Here is a 27,426-nt window from a genome sequence, read left to right as displayed (position 1 = left end):
GGTGACTGTAGTTGTCAACTGAAAGTCAAGTGTAAAGATCTTTTCTCTAGTAACATACTAAATCTCTCTTAATTTCAATTCTTCATTCATCATCTCTATTTTTACAGATATAAATGAATTAATGCATGGAGAACATCTAGCCCAGAGCTGGCATGATTGAGTGCACAGTAACTAGTAACTATTTCTTTCAGCAGGAGGATAATGGAACTCGGGAAACACTTATCACCCAAGGTCAATCCATCAGCAATTCCACATTATTTAAAGACAGAGTCAAGCTAGGTACAGACTATAAACTCTACCTCTCTCCAGTCCAAATCCACGATGATGACCAGAAGTTCTCCTGCCACGTTATGGTCAGACCTGGCAAAATCTTGAGGAGTTCCACCACAGTCAAGGTTTTTGGTAAGATTTTTTGTTCTCTGAGCTCCCTGCCGTCTTTCTGTCCATTTCTCCTGCCTTGCTCTACCCTGGAAAGAAAGTGCCCTGTTAACTGGAGAGTAGCCCTCCAGGGTAGCTACGCTAGAGCTGTTTCCCTTGAGACTGTCATTCATGTTAGGGGTGAGGATAAGGATAGAAGTTAAAAAACAATGATTGAGTTGATAGAATAAAATCACACAGAAAGCCATAGATTGGCCAGTTTCCTGGTGACCACTCCTTATTTACAACTTTAATGTTTCCTGAGAATACTGGAAATCTCTTTAATTATAACTGCCAAAATCTAATTACTTAGTTGTCTAACTGTCTTGGTTGCTTGCTGGAGGAAGGCAGAATGGGGACAGTGTGAGGAAGGGAAAATGATAAACACAGCTCCAAAGAAACTGCAGGAGTCTCCCCATCCCCAGCAGGGCCAGCTCCTCAGCAAAGGAGCCTGCAGGGATGGCCCTCTGTCCCTGCCTTCACAAAAGTGTAGAGCAGAGCTGAAATATCCACCGTGGCCTCACTCAAATTGCACAGACTCTGCAGGGAGTAAATTTGGGGGAAATGTGAAAATCCTACTTTGCTCAGTGATGCATGGCAATATTAATAAATACAAACCCCTGGCTTTGGATTTTTTTTATCTTTGTCGCCAAAAACTGTGTTTTTTAAAAAGTGATTTTTAAATGAAGGCAAAGAGAAAAGCAGTGATGTGGATGAACAATTAATTATTTTTGCAAATGAGGTAAATAGAAAATAACTTCACAAAATCTAAGGGCATGAGCTACTAGATTTTCCTTCAGTTCTCTGAATGACTGGACAAGTGAATAATCTTTGTTTTTACTTAGAATCATATTGCATTATTTTTAAAGATCAGAGAATCCAGTATTTTGAGGGAAATGCAAACCCTGTGGTGCATAAAGATAGAAGCAGCTACAGCCAAGATTTCTGTAGTTTGAAGTCTTTTGCTTATAGCTCTTCCTATATCTCTCTCCGGCTCGCCCTCCTTCCCTCCCTTTCCCTCCACCTCTCCTTGGGGGATGGGCTAAGAGATAATGGATCACCCCTGATGATCAGGTTGCTTATGGAGCCTGAACAGTGCACTGTGAAGAGGTGGGAAAGACTGTTCATCCCTCATCGATATCACCCTCCGCTTACTTACTGGGGCGTGACTGTCTTCGACCCAACATGAAACTGACTCATTCGGCCTGACTTTTGGCAAATCAATGAAGGCAGCTATCCAGGATGTGAAAAGAAATGTCGATTCTAAGTTAGGCAAACTATGTCCCATTTGACCGAGGGTTTTTGCACCACAGCTTGATCTAACTGCCTTGTCAACACTTAACCGTGCCCCATATCTCTCTGCGGCAGATACTTCCATCTTCGTCTTGAAAGCTTTTCACTCTTTGACGGCTCGCTCTTCTGGCCCTGTTTGTGTCTACATCTCCCTCTCTGTTTCTTCTTTGATCTCCATTCAGTGGATGCTTAAAAATAAGAGGTTCTGCCTGCTCGTTCATTAGATTTTCCCTGCTTCCTGGCTTTCCTCTTTAGCGAATGGGCCAGCCAGGCTGTGCTTGGCCAGTCTCATCTAGTCCTTAGATGATGTGTGTGTGCCACCAAGTGCATTTATAGTGGTCCTGGCATGGCGGTAAAATACATGTCTTATTCAGGACCCACTCAGCATCCCTCAGTGATTCCTCAAATAGAACAAGCCAAAAATAAAACCTTGAAAACCTTGAAATAAATACCCAAGTGTAGCAGAGACCCACTCCAGCTTGGATGCCCTAAATCCAGCTATTTCTTCTTCCTTAATAATGCCTCCATTCTCTAACAGTCCAGGAACCAGAAGCTTCCCCAGCTCCCTTGCTACTTCCTGCCCCTCTCTAACTAATCTCCTCTGACTTGACTTTCCTTATCAGGGAACCTGCCATCACAGGTTTGCGCCTGCCCCCTCCTAAGCCCTAAACCTGATTGTCCTGAGCTTCTAAAGGAATGTCTCTCTAGTACCCTTGCAACTTTCAGTAACTGTTTTTTCTTTCAGGTCCTTCATTCCAATAGTATCTGTTGCTAATATGAGGTCAGAATACCCCTCCTCCCTTTAGTGTATTTTAGTTTGGGTTGTATTTTGGTTTGGATTCCACTGAAAGAAAACACTGAGACAAGGATTTGAGCTAAATTAATTTATTTGAGAAGTATTTATTGAGGGAATTTATGGAGGGAAACATCAGAAGAGGAGTGGAAAAGCCAAGGAAGGGAAGGAAGATAATGAAATGTACATGATCATGCTGGTTACCAGTGTGGACTTAGAGCTCACTCCCCCCAGAGAACTCCAGAAGAACACACATCAGAGTTCTCCCATATAAAGGCAAGGAAGTTGGGGTATTATCCACCAACTCGCCATCTGTTTTCACCATTAGCTCTCTAGACTTCCAGTTTGCCCTACTTGTGGACTAAGTGTGCTCCCAGAAATCCTTAGGAGGGACTCATTAGGTATGCCCAACGAGAGGCCTTCAACAAGTAGAAGCAAGTGCCAAGTGGATGTAGCAGTGACAGCACCTGTGACAGGCTTACTGTTTCTCCACTGGTTCATAGATGGCTCTGTCTGCCATCAAGAACTGACTTGAAACCACTTCAGTTCAACATAATGTACTCAATGTCTATTTTGTGCTGGGCACTGTTAAGTGCTAGAGATGGAGAGATGAATGAAACAGCCTGGCTTCTAGGCACTTACAGTCTAGCAGGACATCAAAATCACTGAAATATTCTCTGACTTTCTAAGATCTGTATTTTCCATGAAAATGTAAATTTCTTAAGGACAGTGAAGTTGAGGGGCGCCTGGGTGGCTCAGTCGTTCAGTGTCTGCCTTCAGCTCAGGTCATGATCCCAGGGTCCTGGGATCGAGCCCCGCATCAGGCCCCGTGCTCCGCGGGAAGCCTGCTTCTCCCTCTCCCACTCCCCCTGCTTGTGTTCCCTCTCTTGCTGTGTCTCTCTGTCAAATAAATAAAATCTTAAAAAAAAAAAAAGACCGTGAAGTTGATCTGTCCACCTTTGTTTCTATGTATCTAGCATACTGCTGGGTGCATGGTGGGTGTTTAATAAATATTTGATGAATGATGAATTTTACATGTACGCGTGCACACACACACACACACACACACACATTAGTGGCCAGGTCAGATGACAGTCAGTGCCACTAACTATGTTTTATTTGCCTTTAAGCTAAGCCAGAAATCCCCACGATTGTGGAAAATAACTCTACGGATGTCTTGAGAGAGGTGAGTCACATTAAAACCTTTGATAATCTATAGTATAATATGCCAAGATGTGTTGTGTTGCATCATTGTCCAGAATGTTTTCTCAAAGGACCTTATTCCTTGGCCCTCAGTCAATTAATTTCTGGTGAAGAAGGGAAGCTGAGTTGATCCTAGAAACCAAATGGGAATCCTTACTTCCTGACTTTGGGCTCTTAGGACATGTGATCTGTAATCCTTAGTCCTTAAATTTTCTGGAAAAATAGTCTCAATAGTTTCAGTTTCTCCTTAATAAAAACTGGAGAAGATAGGGAAAGAAAAGTAGGACAGAAAGTAGTGTGAATCCTGGTGTAAGAATGAGGCTTTTGTTCAGCTGCATTTAATTTGTTCTAGTCCATTTCCTATACCAGCTTTCCTATAGTTTTTATTTAGAAGTAACAAGAGGAAAGCTGCCCTTCTGTAACTCCTTCAGAACCCTGGCTATTTCTCAGGCGGTAGGAGAAGGGGCAGGTGGAAAAGGAAAGTAGTGTAGGGCTATCTGACTTCAGTTTCTTGTTGATAGTTCCCAGCCTCAAGTCACTGGGATCTGGGCTCACTTGCCAGCTCTTCTTGCTGGCTGTGACCTTGGGCAAATAACTTCAATCTTTGTGGTCAGTTTTTCTATCTCTGTGAAGAGGATAAGAAGGGTATCTGCATATTGTTGTTGTTCTTAAGAATTAAATGAAATAATGTATGGAAAGTTCTTGGTATAAATATGGCAGATATTAAGCACTCAATGAACATTATGATTGTTATATTGTTATTACTATTAGTGTTAATCAGCTATCTTGGGGCACTTTGACTTAATTCAAGCTTTTTAAAATCCCAAGTTATAAAATAAATATTCCCACAAATTCTCAAACATTTCTTGCTACATGAGATGAGAGAAAATTATACTCATATTCTAGTTTCTTCTAGTCCTACGAACATTAAATAACTTATGATTTCTGATCCTGCTGCATATCAGTCATTTAATTTGACAGCCGCATACAAATCATAGCTCAAACTCTGTGGGATGGTTTTAAATGAGAATATATTTGTGTCTTCTGTTGATTTTATGTATTAGTCTCTTAGATAATTGCTGTTGTAGTCCTGAGTATATAAAAAAGATTTAAAATTTTTTGTTCTTTCACAATTAATTCCAATTTTATTAGTGGACTTCATTTCAATAGTTTAAATAAAACAAACTAATGGCACAATGTTTGATAGGTGTTTTTGGTTCTTCTAAGGATTTCTTGAAGGTTCTTTATGCCAGTGTTTACAGGTAATAAGGACTCAATCCAGATACAGAATAAATCTATAAGATTGGATCCAAGAATTCCAGTTAAAAAGAAAAAGGACTTTCTCTTACACGTTATCCGATTTCCTCTTCTGTATCCATGCTTACCTAGGCTCTGACTAGGAAAATCGGAGAACCTTCCTTCCTGGGGAATTAGTGAGTAATCTCTCACCGACTCTACATAACCAGTGACAGGACACAGCTTGTCTGTGGATCTTTTAAGATTTTGCCAAACATTAGTAATTCTTTACCCTAATATTCTTAGAGTCCCCATTGTATTTTTAATAGCTTCTTAACTCTTCAAAGTCCTTTTACATGCTTTTATCGAGTCATGCTTTCATTGAGCCTCTGAAGAAGGTAGGGCATCAGTCATTTTACAGATGAGAAATTGGGGCCCAGAGAGTCTACACAACTGACTGAGTCACTAATAAAGGGCAGAGCAAGGATGAGAATTTAGCATGCCCCATTCCAGGCAGGATGGTATAATGAGAGGAGCCTATGGTTCAGAGGCAGAGAGAACTAATGTCGAATCCTAATTTGACCACTTCCTGGCTACATATCTTCATCCAGTAGTTCACCTCCACGAGTCTCAGCTAAGTCATCTAAAACTGAGATCAAGATTAATATTTCACAGGATTCTTAGGTGAATGAAATTTATGCACACTAATGGAGTACTTTGCACATAATAGATGTCTTGAGAATATTTCTTTCCTCCCACTATTTATCATTCACCTATTCTCTTTCTCCCATCCCTTCATCTGAATATACATTCATAAATCTCCTGTGTGATTGATTTTAAGAGATAGTATGAGATAATGAAAAAACAGAATATAGATTGTGGAATCCAATAGACCTGGGTCTGGATTCTCCTCCATCACTTATTAACTCTGGCCCCTGGGACCTCGATTCCTTAGGTTCCTCATCCTTAGCTCTTCCTCATCAGGGACAATGATCCCAAACTCCCAAAAGTGATATAAAGATCAAATGAAAGAACATATGCGAAGTATCTGCCATCTGGCATCCATAAGTGTTGGGTAATGGTAATTTCCAACCCCCCCTTCATTCCTTAGAAATTAACTAATTCAACATGTTCATATTGGATACCTACTATGTGCTGCATAGTCACTACACCAGCAGCCCTTGGTGTTAAAGTAATGGGGATTTGGTCAGTTATGAGTTATGTTTTCCAGCATTACTAAAGCGATAAAGTTTATGGTTAATTGGCTTTTCCTGAAAAATAGAAAAGCCCCCAAATTACCCTAACAATGATGCTTCTCAGGCTTTGACATGCCAGGGTTGTCCAAGGAGAGTGTCACACCTGTGGGTGTCATATTCTTGTGAGTTCCAGGGCAAGACTTCACCAGGGCCCCAGCATGGTGCACAGCCTCGCCCCTGCAGCTGAGATGGAAAGGGAGTCTTTACTGAAACCACAGGGCCCCTTCATGTACCAGACTTTGTATTCCAAAAAAATATGTGGCCTAGAGAGCCATCAGCCCATAGCCCTGGCCCTGCATAACCCACTGTGAAGATGCAGCAAAAGAAGGTACAGAGAGAGGCATGAAAACTCCAGAGTTTACTCAATAGTTCGATCTTTCCACGAGCCACATGTCTCTATTGATGCCTCTTTTTATTTAACGCCATCATCTCTCTGGATCTCGTCCTTGTTATTCTCCACGTTTATGATGTTTGACAAAAGTTAGGTGAAAAAAAATATAAAAAGAACTACCTAACATGACACAGGAAACAAAAGTAGTTGGGGTTAAAATGCCTGAAAAGGGGGCGCCTGCATGGCTCAGTTGGTTAAGCATTAGACTCTTGATTTCGGCTCAGGTCATGATCTCAGGGTCGTGGGATTGAGCCCTGTGTCAGGCTCCAAGCTCTGCTCTGCTTCTCTCCCTTTCCCTCTGCCCCTCCCCCACGCTCGTGCATGCTCTCTCTCTAAAATAAATAAATCTTAAAAAAAAAAATGCCTGAAAATGAAGAGAAGCTAAAATCGTAAGGGACATATGAAGCAGACACCATAATCTAAAACCACATATTACCATTCAGCAGTATAGCTCTGGTGGCTGTTTGCAGATTTTCATTGTTGCTGTTTATTTAATTGTGATTTTGCAAAGCCTGAAACTTTGTGGATTCTTTGTCCTTCTTAAATTCCATTTCAAATGTATGTGTGTGTGTGTTTAAGATTAGGTATTAGAGCTTCTTTTCCCCTTCCTTCCTTCCATCTTATGACACAATAAGGCTCTGATTTCCAGTGTCCAGCCATGGGACTCCCAGTGGCCATCTTCATTTGCAGTGGTGAGTCCCTGAGCTTTCACCGCAGCTGGAGACGGCCCTAAAAATGGCACCATACCCCTTTGGGAATTCATATGGGAAGTGAAATCTCTAATATCAGGCAGGTTGCTAGAACAAAAAGGGAGATTATAAGCCTGCAGTACAGTCTGGGTTTTTCACAAGTTTGTGTTTGGACTTGTGCTTGTTCCACACACAGCTCACAGGGAAGACAAATGTGGCTGTTAGAGCTGCTGACAGTCTAAGAACAAGCGCTAAGAGGGAGCCACACACAGGTAAGGACGGAGCGAGGCAAGAAGCCATTATTATACCAGGATCTCTTCCGCTTTCTGGAAGGTTGATGCCCATAAAGGGCTTGGGCTTATTTACGAGACAATGAAAGACTGTGTTTATTAGCTCTTGTCTCCCCAGCTCCCACCACCAACCCAGTAAAAACAAAACAAAACAAAAAAAACAAAAAACAAAAAACATTAGGTTCTAGAGGAGTCATTCAAAATAAAAGTCGCTCCAGCACAAAGGCCACAGTCCTTGCCAGTTGGTTTTATTCTATTCCAGAGTGAACATATTAGGCATATTCTCAACAGCCCAGGGAATTGTTCTCTCCCTATAGACTATTAGGTTTCCTTTTTTCAAAGCATCTCTGAGTATTTTATTTTTTTAAAAGATTTTATTTATTCATTTGAGACACAGAGATACAGAGAGAGAGAGAGAGCGTGAACAGGGAGAGAGGCAGAGGGAGAGGGAGAAGCAGGCTCCCCGCTGAGCCAGGAGCCTGATGCAGGGCTTGATCCCAGGACCCTGGGATCATGACCTGAGCCGAAGGCAGACGCTTAACCATCTGAGCCACCCAGGCACCCCATCTCTGAGTATTTTAAAATGAACATTAAAAAAAAAAAAAACAGGGAAGAATTGGCATGCAGCCAGCATCTCAAAGACAAGGATAAAATCCCAAAACTACTGCTCAAATGAATGAGTGGTCTGTCGGGACAAAACAAAAGCAACCTAAGTGTTAAAATTGACCTCAGAACCTAGGAAAATGTTCTCTGTCCTTCAGTCTCCCAGTCATGGTCTCTCATCTTTTCATGGTGAATTTTTTTGGGGGGTGGTGGGAATCTGTCTCTCTTCTGTGTTCACACTTATTCTCTATCCCTTTTTCTTTTGGTTTTCTGCCTCTGTTCTTTATTTCTCCTTCCTCACCCCATCTCTCTACCTTTCTCTTTTCCTTCCTGAGTTTCTCTCATCTCTTCTTCATGAACTCCCTCTTTAACAGACCTTAATATGAAATTGGATTATATTTTAAAATATTTATGAATAAGTTTCTATATCCTCTGTTCTTAATGTTTCATCCGAGTAAGTTGAAAAGTCTTTAATTCTCTCTGTGCTGATTACACATTACTGACGTATGTGTTAGGTTGTTGAAAAGACTGACAGGATTCAGACAGGTTCTGCTGGTGACACAGCTTTAATAAGAGCAGGCAGTACAACAGCACCAGTGGGAGAAAGACCTGCACTGGATGGGGCCTGAGATCTCAGGCGCAAGCTTCTATGTCCTTCCACAGCTGGGCCCCACAGAACAAGCTCTGTACCCAGTTCTTAACTCACCACCAGGATGTCTGCAAACACCTGGGCCCCAGGAAGCCTAAGCTCCACTCCTGGTGGGGTCTCTTAGAGTGAGCTGGTCACGTAGGCACATTCCAGCCACCTGACCAGCCTCAACTGTCAGAACCCTCAGCTCCACCAAAACCAAGTGCAAAGCATAAATCCCGTTATTTTCACTCAGCAACATAGCAGAATGGTACATTCTGCACCCAAACTCACAGACCCATGGTGGCAAAACAACCTTTATCTTCAGTTAATACATTTTGAAGTTTTGGTCAGGACAGCTTTAGGGACCCTGTAGGTAAGTGTTTGGTCAGTTGATACCTGCTGAGATTAACTCATACTATGCACTCTTTCTCTTAAAAACACAAATACTTTCTTTCTATTTATCCTAACGTGGCTCTTTGCTGTGAGCCTCAGTCTGTGTTTTCAGAATAGATACCTCCCAGGCTGATTACACAAAATGGAAGGGATGAGCCACGGCAAGCTGCTCTTGCTGTCTCTGACAGGCTTCCTTCTCAGCCCTCAGCTTCCACTTCATCTCCAGGATGGTCCTCTCTACCTCCTCCAGGGCTCGCTCTCGCCTTTCCACTGCCCTCTCCCGCCATTCCACTGCCCTCTCCCTCCTAAGCACCTCCTTTTCCCTTTGGCTGGCCCACAGAGCCAGGGCCCCCACCTGCTCCAGGAGCCGGGCCCAGTCGCCCTCGATACCCATGGGGAGTTGGGGCCCCTGGGGCCTCAGGTCCTTGCGCTGCCCCACCTGACCATGGCCAGTCTTCTCCAGCTCCTCTCTATGCATGCTCTTTAGATGTTTCCACAAGGCTGTGGTGCCCACGTTCACCCCGGGGCCACGGCTCACCTGCCTGCCACACAGGCGGCAGGTGGCATATTGGTTGGGGTGGTGGCCAGCACGAACAGGGGCCAGGTGGAAATACTCCCATACCTCGGAAAACCGGGTGCCCTTGTTGTGGGGTGTAGGGGCAGGCATGGCGCTTGTGAAAGGGCCAACCAGTTCTCCCTTCTCACTTACTGCCTCTTCCTCCTTCATCTCTAGGTCTCTTTTTACCTTCATCTTGGTTCCCTCCTCTTCCTCCTCTTCCCGCCTCATCCTGTGTCCTCTTCTACAGCTTTCCTTGAGCCAGAAGTCTTAGCTGAACCACAGCTAAAGTGAAATGAGTAATTGGGAAGGGACTGTGGTAACTCTTGGGGATTCACAACAAAGGTCAAAGGCTGGCCACACCTGAGTGGTGTGAAGTTTCCACTTCACAGAGAGTCAGGGTGAGTCAGAGCCACACGAAATGGCCTCTGAGGCTCCCGTGTACATTCCCTCCAGGCCCCAGATATGTACTGATCCCTTCTTGTCTAGACCAGAAAGGCAAAGCAAATGAGTCCAGGAATCACAAAGAATTCAGTGTTCTCTACATTAAGTACCACCCCAAGTTTTTGAACATTGGAAATTTTAGGTTTTCTCTTGATTCCCTCCTGGCTGCTTCCACTGTTTCTGTGTCCTGGATGCCTATATATGGGTTTTGGAGGCTCCGAACCCTCGGGCTGCTCACGACGTCCAGGGCTGGGGCCTCACTGGCCTTCCTCAGAGTAGGGAGAAGCACGCCCCGGAGAGAGAGAGAGACACTGATGGTGGGAGACACCCACACTTCCTGAGAACTGTCGCAACAGAGAGTCCAAACTCTGGGTAATAAAGTTCCCAGTGTAAGGTCAGTTTGGCCCTAGAGAGGTCCCTCTGGGGCTGAGATTCTAAGAATTCCGAACAGCAGGCTTAGCTGTTTTCAGCAGGAGGAACTGGCATGCAGAGAGGAGGGAGAGGTGGAGCACATCTCCACAGACTTGTAGCCTGACGGTCCTCAGCGAGTAGCTTACCCTGCACCTTCCCGTGCACCATCACCTGCAAAGCCAAGAGCCGATAAGACCTTCCCGACAGCCGCTTACTCCGGGGGCTTGCCTGATTCACCCCCATTGAAATAAATAGATGGACAATTAAATTACATTGTAAAAAATAGCCTGACATCTCTCTCTACTTTTTGGGATCATTTCTTAAGTAATGGAGAGCCTTGTTCGTCAAGCTTAGCAACCGCAAAGAGTTAGGAAACACTCCCACCCCCAGCCCTCCAAGTGGGTACTTACTTACGGGCAAGCAGGGCTCTGAAGGTGTGCCTGAGGCTCTGGTACTGGGTGAGGGCTCCTGCATGCTGTGGGTGGCCAGTAGCTGACTCCTGCCCCCAGGAGGAGGGCACCTGCAGTCCTATTCCCTCCCACTTCCAGAGATGCCTCCTTTCCAAGTGGGTGTGTCCCTGCCTGCCCACACACAGATGCCAACTTTCTCTCCGCCCCCCTTCCACACCCCCGAAAAAAGAGGTTCCTGGCACAGGGCTGGTAATAAAATAGTAAGTCGAGCACCTACAAGTCTTAGTTCTGTTTCCAGATAACTCCATCATCTGGCCTCTTAAGCAAAGGAAAATATGGAAGGGGGGGAAGGGTGAGATTTCAGCAGAGAAACCACAGGCCTCAACGACATCTGTGCTTTCAAATATCTTGTCCAGTTGTCAGACCGTGAGTCTCAACATTGGGTTTGGAAACTATGGATGTTGTAAATACAGTCAGTGGAAAAGCCAAAGAACTTGCAGAAAAGGGAAGATTAAGTGAGAGGAAACCTCCCAAGTTTAAAGAAATATGACAAGTTGAGAGACAGATTTGAGGTTGCTTTTTATTATATTATGTAAGTGGAATTAGAAAAGCTCAATCGCTATTGGCTTGTATTCTCAGTTGGAGTGAAATAAAAGAATAGTCACAGTTTAAGCAAAAATTTTATATTTACATAAATACTATATTTATATATATGTATATTTAGGAAGGAGAACCTACCAAGAGGAGACAGGAACATTTTGAAGAAGGTGTCTGTGGAAGAAAAATGCTTGAGTTATAGAAGAAAAGATAGAAATGACAGTAGAAAACAGACTAAAAGATAAATTTCAAGTGAAGAAAGAACGTTGAGAGGAAGAAAGACTCCAAATAGAAATGAAGAGTTGATAAACAAATAGGGGAACTTTAATAAAAAAAAAAGATTCCTCTTTCTAAACTAAAAAGCTAAATGTTTTTTTAAATGGTTCTATGGAAAGCCTTTATGAAAAGGTTCTGCCCAAACTTAGGCAAACTGAATCTGGGCTAATTTACAAAATGCTCAGCATTTCAGTATTTCATCTGCGGAAAAAAGGAAATGATCATTCTTACAGCCAGATGTGGACTCAATTTTCCTGACTCCTCAATCTCATCATGCTCCAGCCTCCCGCTGGCTTCCCTCTGCTGCCAGGACAACATGCCCAACTCACATGTCGGCCTACGAACCCTTTCCGTCTATCCACCTTTGTGAATTCCCCACTATTTTCCACCACAGGCCACCTGTGGAGTCCAGGCCCATGTCTTCCCTGTCTGCAAAATATAACTCCATTCACTAAGTTATTCCCAGAGTTCACCCTTCTCTGCTCTCCTACAGAACCGCTCAAATACTTTTTGCCACTTACGACATCATTCTTTGTGCTATTGCGCATGTATTCCGTGTGTACTTAGAACAATGTGTGTTGGAGAAACCAGTTCTTTGGCTTGGTCGTGAATGCAGCAGCCACACATTAAGTGAGTGAGTGATTTTGACTTCGCAACAGAGGGATGTGTGTGTGTACACTCGTGGGTGTGTACACACAGACTCTTGTCCATATTTACTTCATATATATATTTTTTTAATTTAAGATGTTTTTCTTCTTACTCATTTGGAAGTTCCCGAACAGCAGTAGCTCTGCTTGCTCAGCAAAACCCTATAAACTTGATGTTTCATAAGAGGTTTGACTTCAGTTTGAACTAGTTAAGTCTGTGGCTTTTCAATTTTAGAGAGACTGGGAGGGAGGAGTTCAGGACGAGAACCACATTCTGACACAAAAATCTTAGAACACAGTCTGGAGGTGGTAGAGAGTATTTGAAATCTGACTCACTCCATAAAATCTGAATTCAGAGAATCCACAGAGTTAAAGCTTTTTAATATTTTTTTTAGTTGACAAGAGATTTCTTCAGTAAGCATGTTGCCTTTATAAAATAATGGAACCCCTACTTATTCCTGATATTACCATATCATCATCTTATGGTGGGTTAACCGAGCATGGAGAAAATGAGTCATGGGAGTGGTTAAAGGTATTGGCATTAATAAAAACCTTTACCACTTTTTTTTTTTTAACATTTCATTTCCTGTAACTCTTACATCCCTTCCTGGACCACCTGAAGATAAACATCAATCTTTGGCATTTTATTGGATTAAATAAATTGAACTCTCTTTTCTTTACTAAATAAGAATATATTTTAGGGGACCTGGTTTTACTTTTGATTTTCCAGGACAAAAAGTGACATAATGTCATGGATCTGCATTGCTGATGCATGCACGTGTCCCCATTGTCAAGTGTGGAATGAGTGGAAAACCTGGCAGCTGCAGTGTTCACTACCTACCATTTTGGATTCCACAGATAGTCCCCTCCGAAAGTCTCATGATTTCCTTGGGCTTTTTGTAGGGATGTATGGGAGGGTGCTAAACTGCACCTCACTAAGACCTCACCAGAAAGATGCTACTTCAGCATCCTTAAATGTGGTTTCTCAACTCTGCTCAGGACCAAACTCTTTGGGTATAACTAGTCTGTGGGGAAATTGGCACACCAAGTATTACATATAGTTCATTGTTCTTTACTAGTTAACTAGTGAATCCATCCATTGTGGAAAATATTTGAGAACTAAGAACCAGGGCTGGTTATATGTAAAATACATATATCTCTTGATGAGAAAACAGATAACTATGAATGGGATTATAATTTTGCAGTGTCTCAGATAAAATGATGAGGAACCAATAAGGATATTTTCACCAGGCTGTTGAAATAAACGATCATCTCAAAAAGAGCAAATATGGTGTTGGAAATAAAACATAACTGACCCTACCTCTAAGCTTTCTGGCTTTGTAACATAAGCTACCTGTTCTGTCTCTTTCATGTTTCAGTACAATGTGTTTTACTAGGAAATACCTTGGACTGGGACTGGCGTAAGAGTTCCCAATTGTGCCATCGACTACATTCCACTCCCTTTAACCACCCTTGTGATTTGGTGCCTTGGTTTCCCCATCTGTCAAATGGCAATGATAAAGCATGTCCTATCTGCCCTATGGGATTTTTAAGATGATAAAATGAAAAATCAATTACATAAATTCTCTACAAGTCAAAAGTGAGATATTTACAATAATTGTTTCTGTGGTTGTTGCTATAAATAGTACTTTACATTATTTTGGAAGTGGAAACAACCAAAATGCATATATCTTTTAGCTTTTAGTATAACAGAATATTCTTTTCTGGCCTCTGACTGTTAGAGCTTCTTCCATCTTTCTAGTCTTTGGCTTCCATTTAGTATTATTTTATTCTTCCTATATAGAGTTGTGATCTCCCTTCTCCAGAACCCAGAATCCAGACTTGCAACATTAGTCTAGTCCTAGATTCTTCATAGGTTAACCTGTGATTCCAGCCATGAAATCATGACATCTCTGTAGGAGACAGCCTATTTGTAGCTCACATTTTCACATAACCTCTGAAAGGTAAACACAGCTTTGTTGAAAGTGGAGAAAATTGTTTCCTGCCAATTTGCCTCATGTGACAATTGGTGGGGATGTAAGGGGTACCAGTTTCTTCTGAATTTGCAAATAAGCCTTTCTATGTTCTGCCTTCACCCCCAGAGAACATTTACCTGCTCCCAGAGGAATGTATTTCCCACAGCAAATCTCACGTGGTTTATAGAAGGAGGCTTTCCTCAAGGTGAAAAAGAAGGTAAGGAAATCAGTCAGTGGAAATGGGTTTGGCAAAGAAAGAAAGAAAACAAGGAAGAATAAAAATTGCCATTACCCAAGTTGATCTTGGCATTTAAGGACAGTTCTAATTCCAAAACAAACATCATCTTGCCTACCAGATGGCATTTTCTGATACCGCATCTAGTGCCTCCAAGAGGATCAGTGTGGGTCACATTTCCCAGAATTAAGAAATACACCTGACTTTTTTTTTTTTTTTAGGTTCATTTATTTTAGAGAGACAGAGAGAGAGTATGTGCGAGCAGGGGGAGGAATAGAGGGGAAGGAAGAGGGGAAGCAGATTCCCTGCTTGATCCCAGGACACTGAGATCATGACCTGAGCCAAAACCAAGAGTCAGATGTTTAACCAACTGAGCCACCCAGGCGCCCCACACCTGACTTCTTTAACTCGCTTATAAATACTAATGTTTTATTCAACTGTTAGTAAAAGCAGATCTTTTATATGATGGCAAAAAAGTTTAACTCAACATGCATTTATTAATAATTTCATTTAGTTCAAATAACTTAGCACCACTGCTTTAAGTCAAGAACCAAATACTTTCGACTTGTTCTTGTAAGGCTCTGAGTAGGGTGGGGTGGGGAAGGCTAGAGGAAGTATACATAAAGGACTGGGCTTTATGACAAGGAACTCCTCCAGGAGGATTGAAAATTCTTGGAGCAGGAACGCACATTGAGGCAAGCTCAGGTGAGAACATACAAAGCCGTATTTTTCATAGGTAGTAAACGGGCAGCACCTGCCAGAACAATCCCAGACATTCCCTGCCCAGGACAACAGCCCTTCTCCTTTCTCTTGAGTCATTTTTTTTCTCAAAGCTCAATATGTTTTCAACAGTAACTGAGTCCCATAGCCCTTACTACATTATTATTTTTAACTGATAAAATAAAAAGTTCATGTTGATGAACGATTGTATCGATCCACTTGATTCATTTTGAGACTGTTACTGGTTTTGTTATTCACTGAGAAAACAATTCACCCATAATAATGATTGATGCAATCCTGAAAATATCTCTTAAAGGTCATTATAGATATGTTCTCCTGTTAAGTAAGCCCTGGTTTGATGTGCTGGTTACCCTCCCAACCATGAGGCCAGACAGTGTGGTACAACTGCATTTAGTTATTACTTTGGCAAGTAACAACTGCAAAATTAGCATTTAGAGCCTGTAGTGTAAAAAAGCTATGAGATTTCAGAAAGTTCAGGCCTACAGTGACAGATGGTTTTACATTAATTTCCTGCTACCATGTATGCTATTTGGAGATTGGACCAACAGGGGCAGTTAAACAGTTTCTATTTCTAAAGGAGACTCACAGGACCCAAAATGACAACGGTTATAAATCTCCAGCTTATTTCAGGAAAAAGATACAATATAACAACACCATTAAAGTAAGGATATACATCTCATGTATAGATTTACAGCAAGGGGGCCAGGGAAATCAGGCAGGGGGCTCTCTGTAAAGGGCGGGGAGACGACCAACATGGCACAGAACACCTCCGAAGTGGGGAGCCCAAAATGGAGTCTTGGTTGAGGTTGTTTTATATTTTACTTAGACATATTCCTGCTGTGTAGCCAGACTCGACAGCAGAGCCTTACCAGGTTCTAGCCCAGGTTAGGTGCAAATCATCAGTCTCACTGTTATCAATAAACAATGCTGGTGAATGAGGACAACCGGCCCCCAACCCGCTCAGACCCATGATCACAAATAAAACAATACTATTAATCAATACATTTTGTACCTTGACCATTGATCAATACCATGCAGGAGCTTGAGCAAAACAGTTTTGGTTAACAGTTTAGGCCTGCTGGAATAAACCCTCAGTGTGCAGAAGCTGTGGTTTGACCATTTTAGACTCTGTTACTGTAAACTGAACCATCCCCAGCCATGCCTTGACATCATTTTACGGCTCATAGAGAAATCGCTGGTGACTGATCTTATTCTGAATCTGTCCTGTAGGAATATACATTACTAATGAAGAGAGAAAAATCAAAGGTGGATTTTTGGAGCTGAAGTCTGTTTTGACAAGGGTGTATGGTAATAAACCAGCCCAATCAAATAACCTGACCATCTGGTGTATGGCCCTATCTCCAGTCCCCGGAAATAAAGTGTGGAACATCTCATCTGAAAAGATCACTTTTTCCTTGGGTGAGTTGTCTATTTAATAAGATCAATCAGGGGTGGCCAAGACTGCCATAAGCTCAAAACACTTCTAATTAGAACAAATAGAACCACTCATTATTTCCATGGTATTTTAATCTCGGAAAACTCTTTACACAACTCAAAATTATTAAATTTCATACTATCAAAACTTTTTTGACAAAACAGTGGGACTCTGCTTAAAAGAATTTCTTCAAACAAAAAGTAGCTGATTCCTGTTTCTAAGAATTTCTGGTGAATATGGCAATTTTTTTTTCAAATTTCATTTAATAACTTTTTGTTAATTACCATATAATGAAAATTAACACTAATATATTGATGATCAAGAGAGGTTCTTAAAATCCTAAAATCCCTTCTGAGTCACAAAAAACCTTCAATTATATATAGCATTTATAATTGTAATACTTAGGAATGGACAAGCCATGTATGAGATATAAATAGCTTGAGGATAAGGACTATATCCTAATGATTTTCATGCCCCTAGGTTGAAGCGCAGAATTTGGCACATTGAAGACTTTTATGACTTGAAAATTGATATGCAGGATCATTCTACTTATCACAATATTTGATTAACCAGAATATTCACTACTCTAAACCTGACCAAATAATAGAGATTTTACTGCATAAAAGATGTGAACAAATGTCTCAACAAATACAGCGACAACAGATTGCCTATAAAAAATAGAAGTTTGTAATGACAACTATCAAACATGCATATCTAACAGCAAAGTAATACTTAAGCAGATTTGTTAGCCATTATTACAACTCTGCAGGACCATTAACGTCTTTTACCGCCTTCCTATTTTCAGAGATTCTGTAGTCTGTGACATACTCATAAAACCCAGGATAGCTTATAAGGGAAAGTTTCCCTTTGTTTCAAGGCCACTGTCGTGCATGTTGGGTCCTACCCAGCCCTTTCACAAATGCAGGCAGTTGGTTCCTGGGAACCTTGGATGGGAAGGATATGTGGCTCAATGCAAATCCATCCCCACTATTCAGAAGGTGGTGCCATTCTGAATCTGGGACAGTGGCATCATGCCTATAATACTGCCTGTGTGTGTGTATATCCATACACACACAAACACTGAGAACTCTGAGTTAATCACTCAGAAATGGTCATGGCTTTACACTGGAACATCCATATTCAATTCTGTCTAGTTCCCTCAGAAATAAATGCACTTCCTTTCTAGAAGGCTGGACACAGTTAAGGGCTACAGGCTTGGAACAGGGTAAAGGTAACTGGTTCTCACATAGTTTGCCAGTAACTTTGGCAGACTCTAAGGACGTGAGCTGAAAACAAAACAACCTTAAATTCCTAAATCCCATCACAGAACCATGTTTGAAATTCCAATCTTTTCTGATGTTAAAACTGAGCTTTTCTTGGTTTAAAGATTTTATTTATTTATTTTTAGAGCAGTTTTAGGTTGACGGCAAAAGAGGAAGGTGCAGAGATTTCCTATACACCCTCTCATACACATGAATATTCTCCCTCACTATCAGCTTCACGCACTGGAATGGTTCATTTGTTACAACTGATGAACCTACACTGACACATCATAATCACCCAAAGTCCACAATTTGCCTTATGATTCAACACTTGGTATTGTATATTCTATGGATTTGGACAAATGTATATTGACATGTACCCATCAGTGGCTTCAAACCGCCTTAAATTTTCACTGCCCTAAAAATCCTTTGTGCTCCACCTATCCATCCTTTACCCCCCAACCCCAACCCCTGGCAACCACTGATTTTTTTAGTCTTTAGAGTTTTGCCTTTTCCGAATGTCATATAGTTGGAATCATACGGTATGTAGCCTTCCCAGATTGGCTTCTTTCACTTCCTGATATGCGTTTAGGTTTCCTCCATGTTGTTTTATGGCTTGATAGCCTATTTTTTATAGTACTGAATAATATTCCATTTTATGCATGTACCAGTTTATATATCTGTTCACCTACTGAAATATATTTCGGTTGCCTCCAAGTTTGGGCAATTATGAATAAAGCTGCTGTGAACATCCCCGTGGAGGTTTTTGTGTGGGCATGAGTTTTCAACTCCTTTGAATGAATACAAAGGAGCACAATTGCTGGACTGTAGGTAAGAGTATGTTTAGTTTTGTAAGAAGCCTCCCAACTGTCTTCCAAAGTGACTGCACCATTTTTGCATTCCTGTCAGCAGTGCATGAGAGTTCCTGTTGCTCCACATCCTCACCAGCATTTCGTATTGTCAGTGTTATGGATTTTGGCCATTCTAGTAGCTGTGTAGTGGTATCTCTTTTTGTTTGAATTTGCATTGGTCGATGACATATTATGTGAATCATCTTTTCATATGCTTATTTGCCATCAATTTATCTTCTTTAGTGAGGTGTCTGTTAAAATCTTTGGCCCATTTTTTAATCAGGCTGGTTGTTATCTTACTGTTGAGTTTTAAGAGTTCTTTGTATATTTCGAAAAATAGTCCTTTACCAGTTGAGTCTTTTGCAAATATTTTCCTCCCAGTCTGTGGCTTGTCTTCTTATTCTCTTGAACTATGCTAAGTTTTAAGATCAGAAAATAATGAATAATTTTAGGATAATAAGGAAGGGCACTGATCCTGATACCCAAAGCACACCATAATTCCAATTTACAGGACAGCCCTTGATCTGATATAATTTTAGGTTCTGAGCAGATGGTTATTTTTAAATTGTCAATTGAATTTTTATCCTTTGTGATCAAATATTAAAGCCAATAAATCTTGAAGAGTTCAGTTTCCCAAAATTATAGGTTACATTCTAGTCACATTCTAGCATGTATCTTTGGGAATGACTTAGAAGATGCAGTTGAGACTCTGGAAAGCAATGTCATCACTGGATCATACTCCCTTACTTGTTGTAAGTTCTTAAACACTTACTTCCAAACATTCTTTCTGCTTGTGGTAGTACTGCTGGGTGCTTTATGAACTCTGGGAAAACTTCTGATGCCTTGTGCAAGAGTTATTGCTTTATCAAGCCATTATTGTTGACAGATATTGAGATGAAAATACAGAAGAAAAATCTAAAGTAGAGAAATTCTGAGAATATTACAGAGCAAAAAGGAGATTTAGTAAGAGGAGTGGAGCTTTTGCTCCCCTTTGTTCCCAGAGAAGAGTTGGAAGCCTGCAAGCTAACAGTCCTCCGAGATGCTTCCTTCCCCACCTACCTCACAGTCTCCCAGGAAGTTCAAATGCTCAGTGATTCTTATTCTAGTAAACTCAGAAAAGGAGAGGGGTCAGTATAGGGTGATCAGTGGCTCATCAGACAGCTGTTTGAGTAACCAGAGCCTACAGATTCCTGTGATTCAACAATAAATATATTTTTTAAAAGTTCTTTCCAAAATATCCTACCCTGCTGTTACCAAACCGCATGTTTGGCTGCCCCTCGCTCAATAGGCCAATACTCAGAAGAGGAGTTTTGACTGGAAAGGAATATGAGCTTTATTCAGCAGGCTGGCCAACTGGGGAGAAGGCAGACTCTTGTCCAAAAGCCAACTCCAAGGTTTCTGCCTGGCCCAGGGATTTTTAAAGGGGTTCAGGGCAGTTAGTTGGTAAGGGAGTGCAGTAGTCTGTAACATTTCTTGATGATGCGCAGACTTGGTGGTCCCAGCTAGAGAGGTTGTCTCAGTGATCTCAGTGCTGGGGGGCTGTGCAAGGGGGTCTGCTTCCTGTTTCAGGAGGTATAGGAGTGCTCTGTTCTTCCTAGGAAACAATGAAAGAACTAGATATTCAAAGGAAAGTTAATCAATCACATAGCCTAAAGGCATTTGCTAAAGTTTAAAGACTACTAGGTTAGCAGGAGGGGCCAAAGTAGCTTCACTGCTGGCCTAGCTTATCAGAATGTCTAAAATTATAGCACTGTATGGTCAATTTTTTTGGCATATACAAAGAGTTGTTTTGTTTTGTTTTGTTTTGAGGTGGAGGGGATTTTTTTTTTAAATATTAAAACAAAAGTTGAATGCAAATACCCCCTGGGGTAAGTAATGTCCTTGCCATCTTCAGCTATTATTCATCATTAAATGGATTTCCATTTGGGATAGAGAGAGAGTTAGGGGTTAATGAGTCATATGTGTTTGAGTGTGCATGTATATTTTGGGATATGGAGAAAGGATTAAAAAGGGATATCTCAGTAGTGGGGCAAGAGAACCACTTGAATATTGAGGAAGAATATGCCAGACAAATACTTCCTATTTCATGATTTTTCTCAAACCCTGACTGATCCTAGGTATCCTAAGGACTTTATCAGTTAAGGACTGATCAGTTAAGGACTTTAATATACATAGAAATCACCCAAGGATCTTGTTAAAAAGCAGATTCTGATTCACTAAGTTGAGGTGGAGGAGCAGGGCCTGAGAGTCTACATTTTTAACAAGTTCCTAAGAGAAGCCACAGGCCACATTTTGAGAAGCAAGGATCTAACATGGCCTGGAGTTTGGTTCATTTCTAGGTGGACCAGCTAAGGGCTGATTCGAGCTCTGAGGAAGCCCTAGAACTGACCAGCTGCCCTGTGGGACAGACAGACACCTGGCCACTGCTGCCCATGAGGGTGGTCCTGAGTGTCCTGCCAGGCCTGCTGCAGAGGGGACACACTCAGGAGCCCATGAAGTTGCCTTAGGCCAGCAGCTTAATCCCTTACAACACAATGGCAAATGTAATGGCCTAAAAACTGGCTCATATGTTTCTGCTAAATTCTGCTTTTGAGTTTTGGGAAATAGTGTTTTTCTGTGAGGTTTTAGCCACTTCTTTCTACACCCCTGAGTTTTGTTTTGACCAAGGCAGAATTTCTACTTTACGGGACAATCTGAAACCAGAGGGACCTTTTTTTTTTTTTTTTTTTTTTTTGGCTGCAGGTTTCATGTTGAAAGCTATGCATCATTTTTGTTACAGGGCAAAGAGTTCATCTTAAAATACAAATCTTGCAGTAGCAACTTCCTAATACACTGTAAGGATATGTATGCCAAGAACCCCTCAGATTACAAAGCTGTGTGGTGTTAAATATGGCAGAATAATATCTTAAAATAGAAATATTCAATAAATGAAAAATAAATGTTTCCCATTGTCAAAATCTAGGATTAAGAATAACCTATCAACATCTTCTTTTCCAGGAGTCAGCAAACATTTTCTGTTTTTATCTGCCAGATAGTAAATATTGTATGCTTTGTGGCCATATGGTCTCTATCACAGTTACTCAGCTCTGCCATTGTAATACAAAAACAGCCATAGACATACATAAACAAATGGACATGGCTGTGTTCCAGTAAAACTTTATTTACAAACAAGGCAGTGGGTGGAATTTGACTTGGGGGCCATAGTTTGCCACCCTTTGTTCCAATCAATCTACAGAGAAAAACACCTAGGCATTATTTTTCCAGGTCCATGCTTATTAAGGTTGCTACTTTGGAAGATGATGCTTATTATGCACCAGCCGTCAGATATGTACTTAAAGTTGGTCTTCTCCCTTTCAGTGTTTAGAAGGAATCCATATGCATTCATTCGTCCATTTGCATTTGCCAGGAACCAGAAATACAGTGAGGAGCAACACAATCACTTCTCTTGAAGGGTATACTGATGATGTAGAGTACTAAGGCCTTTGCTAAGTTAAACATTAAGGCTATGAGCACATCACAAAGATCCCTGGGATTCTTCAAGTTTGAGAAGGTGCATACCAGGCAGTTTGCAGTGGGAAAGTATAAGGAAACAGCATGCACACAAAGCAAGAATCCATGGAGATCGGGTTGAAATATCACCCGTTAGATTGAGGGTATGATTTGAGATGTAAAAGATGATAGGCAGCATCAGGAAATGAAGTGGGAAGTGTAATGGGGGGAGGAAAATAATGATCAGATTTGAATGTCATGCTGAAGTGTTCAAACATGTTTCAGATGGTATGGGTGGAAGAGGATGGTCATTCCACCAACCTATTTGTATACTCTCCAGGTACCTTTCTCCCTACCCCACACCTACTTCCTCAGAGCTTAATAGCAAGGGATCGTTTATATAACAAGTCAGAGCCAGCTGTAAGCATCACCTACAGCCAAGAGCAATAACAACACTACCAACACTGAAAATAAAACATAGATACATCTCGATTACAAAACACAAATCCCTTCCAATGTGCTATGTGCTATCAGGTGACATAATTTATATAATATATACTTTTCTCTTAAAATAAATTATAGAATAGAGCCAATAGTATAATTTACAATTAAATGTCCAAATAATTGACACAGCTCATCAGATGTGTGACACTATACCAAATGTCATTATATCTAGAAAATCACAAAATTCCCTAGCCTCCGAATCATTTAACAATATTTAACCCAGGCCTTCCTAAAGTCAATAGATCCTTCGGGCACTTGTAAATTGTCTGATACTGCTAATAGGGCTATTTTACAGTTCAGTAATGGGAGCTTTAAGGAACTGACATAAATGTATAATATGATAAAACAATAGCCTCTCTTTCATCCCTACCTGCCCACACACACACAGAAAGAAAAGTTATAGCCAGATAAAAATTTTCTGACAAAAACAAGCATTTTAGAAAAGGCAGTAATAATACCATTAATCTTCAGCTCATTGATGTTACTTCCAGTTGGATAGTTACATCATCATTTCTACTCTTGCCAATAAAATTTAGCAGGCTTGCGGATTTGTAAATTGTATGATTACTTTCCAAATACTTTGAAATATTAGCTGCTATAATTGTTTTACCAGGGCTTGGTTAAATGTTATTTTCTCCAGGAAGCTTCCCCTGACCTCCCAATCATGGCTGGTGCCCTTTCTTTGCATCCCCGTGGTACCCTACACTCAACACAATGCCTGGCTCCCTGCCTATTACCTAAGGTCTGGTCCTTAAAGACAGCCTGATGTCTTCCACCACCATATCCCACGGCCTTGCATTAACAGACCTTCGATAACGATTTCTGAGAGGAATGGATAAAGTTGTGGGGGATATTAAGTCAACACATCATCTTTCTATTATGATATTTTGTTCATCATTATTATCCATTTCATCTTTTCAGGCTCAGTGAACCCTTCAGCAAGTCCTCTGCTTGATGTTGTCACATCGACCCTTGGCACCCGACCTTCTCCAGTCAACAGCATATCTCCTAAAAGTAAGAATGTTTTCACAGTCTTACTTTCTTTTTTTTAATTATTTTTTTTAGTATAGTTGACACACAATGTTACATTAGTGTCAGGTGTACAACATAGTGCTTCAGCTACTGTCTGTGTTTTGCTGTGCTCAGCACACTTGTAGCCACTGTCTGTCACCATACAACACTGTTAAAATACCACTGACTGTATTCCCTATGCTGTGCCTTTCGTCCCATGACCTACTCTCTCCATAACTAGAAACCTGTATCCCCTACTCCCCTTCACCAGTTTTGCCCATTCCCCACCCCCATCGCCTCTCGCAACCATCAGTTTGTTCTCTGTATTTATAGGTCTGATTCAGCTTGTTTGTTTATTTGTGTTTGTTTTTAGAGTCCACATATAAGTGAAATCATATGGTATTTGTCTTTCCCTGTCTGACTCATTTCATGTAGCATAATACCTTCAAGGTCCATCCATGTTGTTGCAAATAGCACAGTTTCATCCTTTTTTTAAGGATGCATAAAATTCCATCTTCCTTATCCACTCATCTATTGATAGACCCTTGGGTGGCTTCCATATCTTGGCTATTGTAAATAACGCTGCAATAAACATAGGGGTACCTATCATATCTCTTTTCAAATTCATGTTTTCATTTTCTTTGGGTAAATACCCAGTGGTGAAATTATTGGATTATATGGTATTTCACTTTTTATTTTTTTCTTCGTACTATTTTTTCACAGTGGCTGTACCAATTAACATTCTCACTGTCAATGCACAAACGTTCTTTTTTCTCCACATCTTCTCCAGCACTTGTTATTTCTTGTCTTTCTGATTTTGCCATTGTGACAGGGGTAAGGTGATATCTCACTGTGGCTTTGATTTGCATTTCCCTGTATGTCTTCTATAGAAAAAATGTCTGTTCAAGTTCTCTACCCATTTTTTTAAATTGGATTGTTTGTTTTTTTGGTGTTGAGTTGTATAAGTTCTTTATTTTATTTTATTTTATTTTTTATGTTTTTATTTTAATTCCAGTTAGTTAACATACAGTGTTATATTAATTTCAGGTGTACAGTATGGTCATTCAACAATTCCATACATCATCTGCTGCTCATCATGACAAGTGTACTCCTTAATCCCCATCACCTATTTCACTCATCCCCCCACACCCTCCCCTCTGGTAACCATCATTTGTTCTCTATAGTTAAGAGTCTGTTTCTTTATTTATCTCTCTCTCTCTTTTTCCCTCTGCTCATGTTTTGTTTCTTAAATTCCACATGAATGAGATCATACGGTATTTGTCTTTCTCTGACTGACTTACTTTGCTCAGCATTATACTCCCAAGCTCTGTCCATGTTGCTGCAAATGGCAAGATTTCATTCTTTGTTATGGTTGAATAACATTCCATTATATATATCATATCTTCTTTATCCATTCATCTGGATAAAAAGACACTTCGGCTGCTTCCATAGTTTGACTATTGTAAGTAATGCTGCCAACATGTCCCTTTAAATTAGTGTTTTTGTGGGTTTTTTCGTAAATACCCAGTAGCACGATTATTGGATCATAGGGTGGTTCTATTTTTAATTTTTTGAGGAACCTCCATACTGTTTTCCATGGCGGCTGCACCAGTTGCATTCCCACCAACAGTACATGAGGGTTCCTTTTTCTCCACATCCTTGCCAACATTTATTGTTTCTTGTTTTTGATTTTAGCCATTCTGATAGGTGTAAGGTGATATCTCATTGTAGTTTTGATTTGCATTTCCCTAATGATGAGATGTTGAACATCTTTTCATGCATCTATTAGCCACCTAGATGCCTTCTTTGGAGAAATGTCTATTCATGTCTTCTGCCCATTTTTATTTTTTGGGTGTTGAGTTTTATAAGTTATTTAAATATTCTGGATATTAACCTCTTATTGGATATATCATTTGCATATATCTTCTCCCATTCAGTAGGTTTACTTTTTGTTTTATTGATGGTTTCCTTTGTTGTTCAAAAGCTTTTTATTTTTACGTAGTCCCAATAGTTTACTTTTGCTTTCGTTTCCCTTACCTTAGGAAACATACCTAGAAAAATGTTGCTACAGCCAATATCAGAGAAATTACTGACTGTGTTCTCTTCTAGGATTTTTATGGTTTTAGGTCTCACATTTAGATCTTCAATAATTCATTTTCAGTTTATTTTTGTGTTTGAAAATGGTTCAGTTTCATTCTTTCACATGTAGCTCTCCAGTTTTCCCAGCACTATTTGTTGAAGAGATTTTTTTTTTTCCATTGTATATTCTTGCCTTCTTTGTCATAGATTAATTGACCATATAAGCATGGGTTTATTTCTGAGCTTTCTATTCCGTTCCACAATCCATGTGTCTGTTTTTGTGCCAGTATCATACTCTTTTGATTAACTATAGCTTTGTAGTATATCTTGAAAAATGGAATTGTGATACTTCCAGCTTTGTTCTTAAGATTGTTTTGGCTATTTCAGGGTCTTTTGTGATTGTGTGCAAATTTTAGTATTATTTGTTTTAGTTCTGTGAAAAACGATGTTGGTATTTTGATAGGGATTGCACTGAATCTGTAAATTGCATTGGGTAGTGTGGATATTTTAACAATATTAATTCTTCCATTCAATGAGCATGGAATCCTTTCTATTTATTTGTGTCATCTTCAGTTCGTTTCATCAGTATTTTATAGTTTTCAGAATATAGGTCTTTCACCTTTTTGGTTAAGTTTATTCTTAGGGTTTTTATGTTTTTGTTTTTGTTTTTTTGGTACAACTATAAATGGAATTGTTTCTTAATTTCTCTTTCTGAGACTTCTTTATTAGTATATAGAAAAGCTACTGATTTCTGGGTATTAATTAAGTATCCTGCAACTATGTTGAATTCATTTATTACTTCTAGTGGTTTTTTGGTGGAGGCTTTAGGATTTTCTATATATAGTAGCATGTCATCTTCAACTAGTGACTACACTGTTTTATTTTCTATGAGCTATTAATCCTTTAACCAAGCAGATTAATAAAGAAAACATTTTCAGTAAATTTGTATGATTCATGTTCTTTTATTATCTATAACATTTTAGGCAAATATATTAAGTACTATTCTTATGGCTTTAAAGAGTTAACATAGCTTCCAAAGCCCTTCACTTGAAACCCTAGCAAAATTAGGGTCAATAAATATGCAGTGAGAAATTTAAATTCTGTATTTATTATTAAATAGGTTAATAAATTGACAGTCTTCCTCCACAACTGTGTTCTCAGTGGGGTGTTTAAGAAATTGGTTATAAATGGGCATCCTGTGGACCAGATGTAGTTAGATAGTTTTAAATTTAAATTTGTTCTGGTTCAAATTAATTTTGACAAAGTTGACTGGTGAGGACTATGAATTCAGCCTCCCAGTGGCATTA

General features: G+C 40.3%; 2 protein-coding genes across 2 annotated transcripts in view; one reads left to right on the top strand and one right to left on the bottom strand.

Moving 5' to 3' along the window:
- Positions 1-27,426, top strand: part of CD96 (CD96 molecule) — a 69,482-nt gene that overhangs the window by 6,477 nt on the left and 35,579 nt on the right. The window contains exons 3-7 of the mRNA XM_081815728.1: positions 141-402; positions 3,634-3,689; positions 14,639-14,729; positions 16,719-16,907; positions 23,951-24,043. Of these exons, the coding sequence (XP_081671854.1) occupies positions 141-402; positions 3,634-3,689; positions 14,639-14,729; positions 16,719-16,907; positions 23,951-24,043 (691 nt within the window). The remainder of the gene's footprint in view (positions 1-140; positions 403-3,633; positions 3,690-14,638; positions 14,730-16,718; positions 16,908-23,950; positions 24,044-27,426) is intronic.
- On the bottom strand, positions 7,782-11,361 carry ZBED2 (zinc finger BED-type containing 2). Its single transcript, XM_081797217.1, has 2 exons — positions 11,017-11,361; positions 7,782-10,777 (listed from the first exon to the last, which is right to left on the bottom strand). The coding sequence occupies exon 2, from the start codon at positions 9,980-9,982 to the stop codon at positions 9,329-9,331; it is 654 nt and encodes a 217-aa protein (XP_081653343.1). The 5' UTR covers positions 9,983-10,777; positions 11,017-11,361; the 3' UTR covers positions 7,782-9,328.

This window comes from Leptonychotes weddellii, chromosome 1 (assembly GCF_054177405.1).
Source record: "Leptonychotes weddellii isolate Sample4059 chromosome 1, ASM5417740v2, whole genome shotgun sequence".
Taxonomy (NCBI): Eukaryota; Metazoa; Chordata; class Mammalia; order Carnivora; family Phocidae; genus Leptonychotes; species Leptonychotes weddellii.
Note: the sequence above shows the minus strand (reverse complement) of the source record. Positions and strands in the feature narration are given on the sequence as shown.

Excerpts from the sequence above, each read along its gene's own strand:
- ZBED2 (XM_081797217.1), bottom strand. The coding sequence starts at position 9,982 with ATGAGGCGGGAAGAGGAGGAAGAGGAGGGAACCAAGATGAAGGTAAAA.